At 50.0% G+C, this 11,623-nt stretch overlaps 1 protein-coding gene across 1 annotated transcript in view; it reads left to right on the top strand.

Annotated features, from left to right (window-relative positions):
* The first annotated feature begins 632 nt into the window (after positions 1–632).
* Positions 633–11,623, top strand: part of LOC126293587 (uncharacterized) — a 44,226-nt gene continuing 33,235 nt past the window's right edge. The window contains exons 1-4 of the mRNA XM_049986861.1: positions 633–819; positions 8,441–8,552; positions 8,643–8,756; positions 10,963–11,258. Of these exons, the coding sequence (XP_049842818.1) occupies positions 633–819; positions 8,441–8,552; positions 8,643–8,756; positions 10,963–11,258 (709 nt within the window). The remainder of the gene's footprint in view (positions 820–8,440; positions 8,553–8,642; positions 8,757–10,962; positions 11,259–11,623) is intronic.

Genomic DNA, 11,623 nt, shown 5'->3' with positions numbered 1-11,623 from the left:
GTCCCGTTCTCCTCTCCGCCCACCTACTAAGGCTGTGTACCCAATGTTCCACACGGTTGCTCAAGTTTGCGGGATTCACTAACTTGGAAATAAGAGACGGAATTGTGTAGGAGAGGCTAAGTGACTTTCACTTTATTAAAGTCTTTAGTTTAGACACCCAAAAATGTGCGGAGATACTGACCGAGGTATTGCTGAAGGTATCAGATCAGAAAAGCACACAAACACGGGAACCGCGAAAAATATCGGCCAGTATGACGCCAGATACAGTCTTTGGTGGCTCCCTCTAGAGTGACACGGTTTTTCCAAGCCGACGCGCCCTGTCTGGAGTGCGTGTTGCGTGCACACTTTGCAGTCGCACGCGTGACGTCACACCACATCCCACTGAGGGCCCTCGGTCGGAGACCGCGCCCCAGCGACGTGCACGTCGACGGGCCCCCGGCAGCGACAGCCGGTGTAATGTCGCCGTGCAGGGCCCTTCAAAAAACATCGCCCCTGTCGCTACAACGGCATCCATCCCCTCTCTCAACATTTATTTATTCCACCCCCGCACACCACCGCCACCACCCCTTCACATGTGAACCAGCCCCTCCCTCCCGCCTCCCCCACCAAAAAAAGAAAACTAGTACAAAAACATGGCACACGGCGCGTGCGGGCGCGGCCGAAAAGTGGCCCGGTGCGCGGGGGCGGGTGCTTCAAACAGCGCCAAAGCGAAAAACAAACGCAAATTTTATTCGTTGACAAGCCCCGGGGGCGGTTGTAGCTGTCTGCGCGCCCGCTGCCCCGACAACACACTTCCTATTACAATAAACACGCATCCAGGCCAGAGCCGAGCCGCGATGCGCCGAAATATATAATTTACCTTTTTTTTATTTTCTTTTTTTATTTGCGACCGGTTTTGCCCGCCGACAATGCCACAATCGCGGCCCGTATGGCGCCAACGCGATGGCTTCGCGGTCCAGTAAACAGCGGACACGGCTTCGGAACTGCACGGTCTCCTCGTCCCTCTGCTGTGCCGTCATGTGAAATGTTTCGCGGCGACACGATTGTCGGTAGGCAACATTTCTCCTTACACCCTTGTCGCCACGAAATAAAAACGTCAACCACATTTGATCCTGGTTGAAAACTGTCGGGCCGGCCGGGGTGGCCGAGCGGTTCTAGGCGCTACAGTCTGGAGCAGCGCGACCGCTACGGTCGCAAGTTCGAATCCTGCCTCGGGCATAGATGTGTGTGATGTCCTTAGGTTAGTTAGGTTTAAGTAGGTCTGAGTTCTAGGGGACTGATGACCTCAGATGTTAATTCCCATGGTGCTCAGAGCCATTTGAACCATCTGAAAACTGCCGGGCCGTTGTAAGAGGTCCATGACTAAGGAGTTTTTTGCTCACGCGCTGTCTGCAATATGTAAGCTGTAAGAGAATCTCAGACCAAACAGCAGTGTTGGCTGCAGGAGTAGGTAGCAGCTAGCAGTCTGGTGTATGGAGTTGGCTGGGCCGCTGGTGGGGAGCGATGGCGTTGCCTGAGCGATGTAGTATAACGTAAAAGCAGCCTCACGTATATGTACTATTGTTATACCATGTCCCATATAAATCTTTTAAAAATATCTCTCAATAATAATATTTCTTATAAAAATTAATTTTTGACAATCATTCATTTCAATTTAAAAAATTTACTAATTTCTCCAACCCATGGTCAGCCCGACCATTGTAAAGAAAAATCAGTTCTTTCTTTTTATACATGACTAATCTATCGGCCAGCATTGCACTGGGCTATGCTAGAAAAATTTCTTAGAGGAGCAGATATATATGCGTTATCCGGCGACCTTATTGAGGTAAGAATTTTCCATTTATTCAGAATGAATTTTCAGGGCCATGACGCAGCACTGCTGACGTCCACTTACTTTACTTTTTCGTGTCCGGAAACTACAATTTGTTTGCCCAGTATTGGGCAATGTCCAATGCTTCTTCTTTAGCCAGCCATAGATCGTCGAGGGTGCATCTGTGGGGACAGGCAGGGCATTGTAGGAGATGTTCCATGTCCTGTCGAGTGCTGCAGTCGCATTTGTCTTCATTTTCGTCCAAAAAAACCCATTTGATCAGATTAGATTTCACAGGAGCCACCCCAGTTCTGATCCGGTTAAGCATTCTCCAGGTTTTCCAATCACCAGAAACGCCGCTTGGTGGGTCCTCTTTTAGTGGATTGTAGATGGGGGGGGGGGGGGGGGGGGGGCTCATCTAAGGCGCAACTTAGGAAACGGCGTCTGGATTTGAGTCTGCTGGGGCCGCACTCTAGGCCAAATATTGAGTGACGGGCATCAAAGGTTTGTTTTAACTTCTCTGTATGTTCATGAGCTTTCCTACGTGAGTCAGGGTTTGTGAAACCTGCGGCCCTGTGAAGATTTTCTATGGGGGTTGGTTTCATGCAGCCTGTCACTATCCTGCATGTTTCATTCAAGCTAATATCTACCTCTTTCGCGTCCACTATACCGGGCAGACATATTCGGCAGTTGAGAAGCACAAAGCTTGGGCTGAATTTCTGACCACGGTAGGTATAGCACACCATTTGCTATTGGACAGCTTTCTTATTAGGGAATTTCGTGCTTCTACTTTTTTGCGTGTCTTTTCGCAACGACGTTTGTATTTCAATGTTTTGTCCAGCACGACGCCAAGCTAGGTGGGAGTATGTGTGTGTTCTGGTAATGTGTCATCGCAGGTAACATTGAGCCTGTACTTTGGCTGCCTCGAATTCAGATGGAATGCACTCACTTGAGTTTTGGAGGGATTGGATTTTACAGAATTCTTTTTGTAGCAGGTTGACATTGTAGAAAGGACAGTTTCTAGTATCTCCTCGATGGCTTCAAACATGTTGCCTTGAACTGTTATTGCCAGATCGTCTGCATATACAAAAGTTTTGTTTTTGTCTGGAGTTGGTTGGTAATTTGTATATATGTTGAATGCTGACGTCCAAAATTTACGAGTTTAAATTCACAGTCAATTATTGAAAGATTATAAGTGAGCAGTAATTTTATTGAGAAGTTAGTCACATTGTATTATTGGTAGGTTACGGAATTTATTTGTTGGTAGGTTACGCTAAATGTTAATGCTATATATGTAATTATATTTTTTATCAGTTGGGATGATACACCGTGCTGTAGACCGCTTCAGAATAAAGAGGTCACAAGCCGAACTCGTTCATTATTTTGGTATGAGTCACGTTTCAGTTGCAACATCTTTCATAACGAAAGGATAGAGATACTTGTAGGCTATCTGATTCAAGGTATTACGTGTTTTGCCAGTAGGGAAGCGGTAACTGCAGAATAGATCAGTCAGGAGAGCTAACTGGCTTCGAATTTAGCCTAGTAATTGGATGTCAAAATGATGGTTCAAATGGCTCTAAGCACTATGGGACTTAACATCTGAGGCCATCAGTCGCCTAGACTTAGAACTCCTTAACCTAACTAACCTAAGAACATCAAACACATCATGCCTGAGGCAGGATTCGAACCTGCGACCGTAGCAGCCGCGTGGTTGCGGACTGAAGCGCCTAGAACCGCTCGGCCACAGCGGCCAGCACTGGATGTCACTGGAGTACCAAATCCACCAGGTCGCTGACTTCCAACATGGACTATTCAGTACGAGGGAGACTTACATCACGAACATGTCAGAGCTTTAGCTGCCCGAGAGCTCTCGGAGCCTACGAGAAATACAGGCCACGGCGCGTGCGTCACGAAGGTAGTGCTGCGCTCGCTCAAATCAGCAAACTACGTTTCTACACCTGTTAACTCGTAACTAGGCGTGTCCGAACAGACTAAAACTGAATCTTCTACTGGAATCCGCTGTTATGGGATCTTACTGTTATTAGTTCTATAATGATGGGAAGTCCATGGGCCTATTTATACACTCCTGGAAATTGAAATAAGAACACCGTGAATTCATTGTCCCAGGAAGAGGAAACTTTATTGACACATTCCTCGGGTCAGATACATCACATGATCACACTGACAGAACCACAGGCACATAGACACAGGCAACAGAGCATGCACAATGTCGGCACTAGTACAGTGTATATCCACCTTTCGCAGCAATGCAGGCTGCTATTCTCCCATGGAGACGATTGTAGAGATGCTGGATGTAGTCCTGTGGAACGGCTTGCCATGCCATTTCCACCTGGCGCCTCAGTTGGACCAGCGTTCGTGCTTGACGTGCAGACCGCGTGAGACGACGCTTCATACAGTCCCAAACATACTCAATGGGGGACAGATCCGGAGATCTTGCTGGCCAGGGTAGTTGACTTACACCTTCTAGAGCACTTTGGGTGGCACGGGATGCATGCGGACGTGCATTGTCCTGTTGCAACAGCAAGTTCCCTTGCCGGTCTAGGAATGGTAGAACGATGGGTTCGATGACGGTTTGGATGTACCGTGCACTATTCAGTGTCCCCTCGACGATCACCAGAGGTGTACGGCCAGTGTAGGAGATCGCTCCCCACACCATGATGCCGGGTGTTGGCCCTGTGTGCCTCGGTCGTATGCAGTCCTGATTGTGGCGCTCACCTGCACGGCGCCAAACACGCATACGACCATCATTGGCACCAAGGCAGAAGCGACTCTCATCGCTGAAGACGACACGTCTCCATTCGTCCCGTCCATTCACGCCTGTCGCGACACCACTGGAGGCGGGCTGCACGATGTTGGGGCGTGAGCGGAAGGCGGCCTAACGGTGTGCGGGACCGTAGCCCAGCTTCATGGAGACGGTTGCGAATGGTCCTCGCCGATACCCCAGGAGCAACAGTGTCCCTAATTTGCTGGGAAGTGGCGGTGCGGTCCCCTACGGCACTGCGTAGGATCCTACAGTCTTGGCGTGCATCCGTGCGTCGCTGCGGTCCGGTCCCAGGTCGACGGGCACGTGCACCTTCCGCCGACCACTGGCGACGACATCGATGTACTGTGGAGACCTGACGCCCCACGTGTTGAGCAATTCGGCGGTACGTCCACCCGGCCTCCCGCATGCCCACTATACGCCGTCGCTCAAAGTCCGTCAGCTGCACATACGGTTCACGTCCACGCTGTCGCGGCATTCTACCAGTGTTAAAGACTGCGATGGAGCTCCGTATGCCACGGCAAACTGGCTGACACTGACGGCGGCGGTGCACAAATGCTGCGCAGCTAGCGCCATTCGACAGCCAACACCGCGGTTCCTGGTGTGTCCGCTGTGCCGTGCGTGTGATCATTGCTTGTACAGCCCTCTCGCAGTGTCCGGAGCAAGTATGGTGAGTCTGACACACCGGTGTCAATGTGTTCTTTTTTCCATTTCCAGGAGTGTACTTTGTTACGGCTCTACTGGCGTACAATAACATAAAATCATGCTAAAATTCTTATCAGTTGCATAAGGCACCACTTCCAGCATGTAATGCGTAGTGTTAAGCAGAAGAGACAAAATGCTATAAACAATCCGTTATAACATTTCTCTCGAGTGTTGGTCTTAAATGAAATTTTGCTGTAGTACCGTTAATCAGTAGGACTTCATAACAGCAGATTCCAGTGGAAGATGGAATTCTCGTTAGTTCTTACACGCACAGCTGCGAGTTAACAGGTTTAGAAACGCATTTTGTCAGCTGAGCTGAGCGAGCAAGCGGGCTCAGGAGTTCCTTCGTGACTTACGCGCCGCGGCGTCTTTCTCGTGGGCCTCGGAGTGCGCTGTTGTGAAGTATTGTAAGGTGGAAACACGAAGGAACAACCACATCTAAGCCAAGTCCATGCATATCTCAATTCCAGAACTTTGCCCACAATATTTTTGTACGCTTATACCTTCTACTTATTTTGCATGGACTCCTTCGAAATACTCTCTTCCTCAGTTGATACACTGCTCCCAACGTCTCTTCCACTTCCAGTAGCAGACTTGGTATGTCTCTCGTTGGACAGCGCGAAACGCCCTGTGCGAAATTTCGTCTATCGTTGCAAATCTTCTTCCTTTCATGGGAGTTTCCAACTTTGGAAATACGGAGGTTGAGGCAGCACAGTGATTTCGCTTTTTTTGCAACAGTCACGCACTCACAGGAATGAGTGTCCGGGTCGTGATGGAAGAGCCGTGAATTGTCTCACCGCATTACAGGCCGTTTCCTTCTCATATTTTCTGACAGGCATCGATTAACAGTTCAAGGGCTGATTTCAGTAGTGGTACAAGTTCATTTTTAGAATGAGATTTTCACTGAGCAGCGGAGTGTGCGCTGATATGAAACTTCCTGGCAGATTGAAACTATGTGCCGGACCAATATTCGAACTCGGGACCTTTGCCTTTCCCGGGCAAGTACTCTACCAACTGACCTACCCAAGCACGCCAAGGTAGGGAGGCAGGAGATGTGGTACTGGCAGAAGTACAGCTGTGTGTGTGTGTGTGTGTGCTTGAGTAGCTCAGTGGGTAGAACACTTGCCCGCGAATGGCAAAGGTCCCAAGTTCGAGTCTCGGTCCGGCACATAGTTTTAATGTGCCAGGAAGTTTCAAGTTCATTTTTGTTCATTTTGAAATACAGAGTCCTAAAGTTAAATGAGCGCTGAAAAATCTGCAGTTGATATCCCAGAAATATTGAAGCATATGGCTTCTTGCTAGAGACGACCCTTTCTTTCTGTTTGTTTGGATCATTAATTTCAGAAGCATTATAGGCAGAAATGTGGAGGTAATGGACTTGTACCACTATTGAAATAAGCCCTTCAATTTGTCTCTGTAGCACGATTTCATGAGGAATTATTCCTACAAAGTCAAAGATAATTATCAACACGTCTTTGACATTTCACCTGACCTAGAAAACCATTCCAGACCCATTGTGAAGACTGAACGTTGGTCTCAACATCACAACCGTAGACCCATGTCTCATCTCCACTTACGATTCTCTTAAGGAACACCTCGTTGTCATTTGCACGATCCAAAAGTTCTTCACAGTTTTCGACGCGAAGGTGTTTCTGGTCTCGACTCAAGAGCCACGGTAGGAACTTGGCAGCAAAACGATGCATGCCACCATGCTGTGTCAGGATTTCATGTCACGACCCATCTGAAATGTTGCGTTTCTCTGCAATATCTTGGACAATCAGCCTTCGGTCGGCAGGCTCAACTTCGTTGACGTTCCAAACATGAGCGTTGGCGTTCTGAAAGAGGCTCGTCTTTAACTTCCGTTCGGCCATTTTTAAAGCGTTTGAAACATTCGTAACACCGATTATGGCTGAAGCACTCGTCACATTAGGCTTTCTGCATGAATTGCTGCGTCTCTGTAAAGGTTTTTTGGAGTTTCACGTAAACTTTAATGCAGACACTTCTCTAAAACTGCCATCTCGAAAGTCGCATTCCCTGCGGGGTCAGCGAATTTCAAATGGCTCTGAACACTTTGGGACATAACGTCTGAGCTCATCAGTGCCCTAGACTTAGAACTATTTAAAGCTAACTAACTTAAGGACATCACACACATGCATGCCCGAGGCAGGATTCGAACCTGCGACCGTAGCGTTCGCGCGGTTCGAGTCTGAAGCGCCTAGAACCGCTCGGTCACACCGGCCCGCCTCAGGTATTTTCACCTGCTTCGAGGTGGCTCGGGGTTTGTGTTGTCCTCATCATTTCACCATCATTCATGAAAATGGCGAGATTGGATTGAGGAAAGATTGGGAATTTGTACGGGCACGGATGCGCGCAATTGAGCGCACCACAAAACAAACATCAAACTATGCGATACAATATTCTAATCAGTACAGCACTGAACAACTACTAACAGACATACAACAGTGAAACTTCCGGCAGTTACACACTAACCACAGGCCAACCACATTTTGCTCCAGTACTCCATTGGGGCGAAATTACGAATGTTCCCGAATTTTTTTGTACAGTCCTTATGTACTGACTCTGTTGACTGTAGCTTATCTCCTGTATGAAAGTGAAACGTATGTGTTTTCCCTCCTTTTTCGCACATGTTCAGCTCTACCTGTGACGTAATGACGGAGTGCCATTTTGCATGGGGCGGCAAAGCTGGAGGAATCTTGACTTATCTCCTCTATGTAATAGTAGTGTTGGTATTTTCATTGCTTGCCTTGCACCTTGGTTCAAATGGGTCTGAGCATTATGGGACCCAACTTCTGAGGTAATTAGTCCCCTAGAACTTAGAACTAGTTAAACTAACCTAAGAGCATCACACACACCCATGCCCGAGGCAGGATTCGAACCTGCGACCGTAGCGGTCTCGCGGTTCCAGACTGCAGCGCCTACAACCGCCTTGCACCTGTTCCATAGTACTTTACCACACCCGTGGAGTGCTGGCGCACTGCCACCTTTGGTAGTGGCAGCGGAGCTGGAATTATCTTGACCGTGGCTTATCTCCTGTATGTACACGTAATGTCTTTGTTTCCACTGCTTGCCTCGCACCTGTTCCCCACTGCTGTGCCGACACGACGCCTCCTTTGTCTGTGCAGTGGAGCTGGAGGAGGCGCGGTCGCCGGCGGCGGCTGACGTCGCGGCGCCCGTGTCCGCCTCCGCGGCGCCGACGCCGGGCGCAGACTCGCCGTCCCCCGCCCCCGAGCCGGAGCACCTCGCGCCCGACGCCTCCGCCTCCGCCACGGTGCCTTCTTCTACGTCCTCGTGTTCCGCCTCCGACGAGGAACGGGGGCGGAGCAGCGACGGAGGCGGCGGGGGCGGCGGCCCCGTCCAGACAGACCCCGCCCTCTGCGCCGCCTCCGACGATAGCCCCCCGGCGGTGGCCGCCCCGCTGGGCCTTCAGGGACTGCTCAGGTGAGGACGTCGTACCCCTCCGACCTCACGTATCAAGTACTAGCTGAACCCGGGCAAGCTGTCCTCTGGCTCAGTCTGCTTGAATGGAAAAGAGAGAAAATAAGAAGCGCACGTTTGTAATCTGTATGGGAACTGGGTGTAGGTCCTAATCTCCTCGTCTCCCCTGTCTCTGTCCATCTCACCTCTCCTTCTCTGTACAACTCCTCCTGCTTCCCATTCTTTCTATCTTTCACCTCCTCCCTCTTTCTCTGTCCACCTTCTCAACTTCTCTCTCTATCTCCTGTTGCATCCTCTCCCTCTCCATCTCCTCCTTCCCATTTTGTGTGTCTATTTCCTCTCACCCTTCCGTTCATTTCGTTTCGCCTCCCCCTTCCCCCCCCCCCCCCCCCTCTCTGTGTGTCCCTGAGCCTTTTTTTGCTACTGAATTTGCAGATTCTGATCATAAGCCAATAAATTATTAATAAATCTTTGCTGTTTACTAAAATGGTTTCAAATATATATTAAGAACTTTGTAGTCAACATGTGCCTAAATACTTATTACAGTAGCCAGCACAAATCTCATTTTAAGTTTTTTTGTAACAAAATTTTGTTATTGTATATTACATATATGACTTTATACAGGGTGAGTCAGGAGGAAAGGTACATGCTTTGAGGGGTGATAGTACACTACTGGCCATTAAAATTACTACACCAAGAAGAACTGCAGGTGATAAACGGCTATTCATTGGACAGATATATTATACTGGAACAGATATGTGATTACATTTTCACGCAATTTTGGTGCGTAGATCCTGAGATCCTGAGACCCAGAACAAGCACCTATGGCCGTAATAGCGGCCTTGATACGCCTGGGCATTGAGTCAAACACAGCTTGGATGGCGTGTACAGGTACACCTGCCCATGCAGCTTCAACACGATAACACAGTTCATCAAGAGTAGTGACTGGCGTATTGTAACGAGCAAGTTGCTCGGTAAACCATTGACCAACGATTTCTATTGGTGAGAGATCTGGAGAATGTGCTGGCCAGGGCAGCAGTCGAACATTTTCTGTATCCAGAAAGGCCCGTACGGGACCTGCAACATGCGGTCGTGCATTATCCTGCTGAAATGTAGGGTTTCGCAGGGATCGAATGAAGGGTACAGCCACGGGTCGTAACACGTCTGAAATGTAACGTCCACTGTTCAAAGTGCCGTCAGTGCAAACAAGACGTGTAACCAATGGCACCCCATACCATCACGCCGGGTGATACGCCAATATGGCGATGACGAATACACGCATCCAATGTGCGTTCCCCGCGATGTCGCCAAACGACCAACAGGACGCTGTAAACAGAATATGGATTCGTCCGAAAAAAATGACGTTTTGCCATTCGTGCACCCAGGTTCGTCGTCAAGTACACCATCGCAGGCGCTCTTTTCTGTGATGCAGCGTCAAAGGTAACCGCAGCCACGGTCTCCGAGCTGATAGTCCGTGCTGCTGCAAACGTCGTCGAACTGTTGTTTCAGATGGTTGTCGTCTTGCAAACGTCTACATCTGTTGACTCAGGGATCGAGACGTGGCTGCAAGATCCGTTGCAGCCGTCCGGATAAGATGCCTGTCATCTCGACTGCTAGTCATACGGGGCCGTTGGGATCCAGCACGGCGTTCCGTATTACCCTACTGAACCCAACAGTCATTGGATCTCGACCAATACGAGCAGCAATGTCGCGATACGATAAACCGCAATCGCTATAGGCTATAATCTGACCTTTATCAAAGTCGGAAACGTGATGGTACGCATTTCTCCTCCTTGCACGAGGCATCACAGCAACATTTCACCAGGCAACGCCGGTCAACTGCTGACTGTGTATGACAAATCTGTTGGAAACTTTCCTCATGTCAGCATGTTGTAGGGGTCGCCACTGGCGCCAACCTTGTGTGAATGTTCTGAAAAGCTAATCATTTGCACATCACAGCATCTTCTTCCTCTCGGTTAAATTTCGCGTCTGTAGCACGTCATCTTCGCGGTGTAGCTATGTTAGTAGCCAGTAGTGTATATTCAAATGTTTTATATTTTTATGTGACATCTTACACACATACGAGAATCATCCCATTTTTGGGTCTATCGGAGTCTAATCTAATCTTGAGGGTTTTGCTGAAGTAAAGCAGTCACGACAGCAGCACTGAGGCCAGCAGCCTAGATGAGCCTTTGCTGCTGTTGTGCAGGGTCCGCGCCCTCGTGGCAGCGGCGGCCATCGCCGCATCACCCGATCCGCCGGGCGCGGGGGCGGTGACCCCCGAGAGCGGGGGCGGCTCTGGGCCGGCCGCCTCCGCCTCCGCCTCCGCCTCCGCCGCCGCCGCCGCGGTGGCCGCCGCCGGCTGCTGGGGCGGCGAGGAGCGCGCCCGCATCGCCGAGTACCTGCAGCGCGCCGACACCGCCGTCATCTTCCCGGAGCCGGTGCCCGAGCCGGGCGCCGAACCCGAGACCGCAGCCGCCCGCGCCGGCGCAGAGAACGCTACCGGTGAGTACCCCACTCTCCGCCTGCCCGTCTGCGCGTCGGCATTCGCTACTAGCCGCGGCGTCATCAATAGCTGTAGCCGCCTGCCAGGAGCAGCAGTGGTGCATGCGGCCACAGTGCACAGTGCACAGTTAAAGACTCAGGTCTTTCAAAACCCCTGTAATGGCGCAAAAGTTGTTCGATGTTAAAGACCAGAACTCAGAAGTTCATACGAGGTGTAAGAAGCTAATGAAGTCACATTGGCACCACATTCACGAGAATTCTGCCCGACACAGCCATGGACGCGTCACACGATGAAAAGATGGTCACACCCATTCTTATTCACAACTCGCCCATTCTTTTGACGCGTCTGTAATGAAGGTCAGAAT

The sequence above is a fragment of the Schistocerca gregaria genome, chromosome 10 (genome assembly GCF_023897955.1).
Source record: "Schistocerca gregaria isolate iqSchGreg1 chromosome 10, iqSchGreg1.2, whole genome shotgun sequence".
Lineage (NCBI taxonomy): Eukaryota > Metazoa > Arthropoda > Insecta > Orthoptera > Acrididae > Schistocerca > Schistocerca gregaria.
Note: the sequence above shows the minus strand (reverse complement) of the source record. Positions and strands in the feature narration are given on the sequence as shown.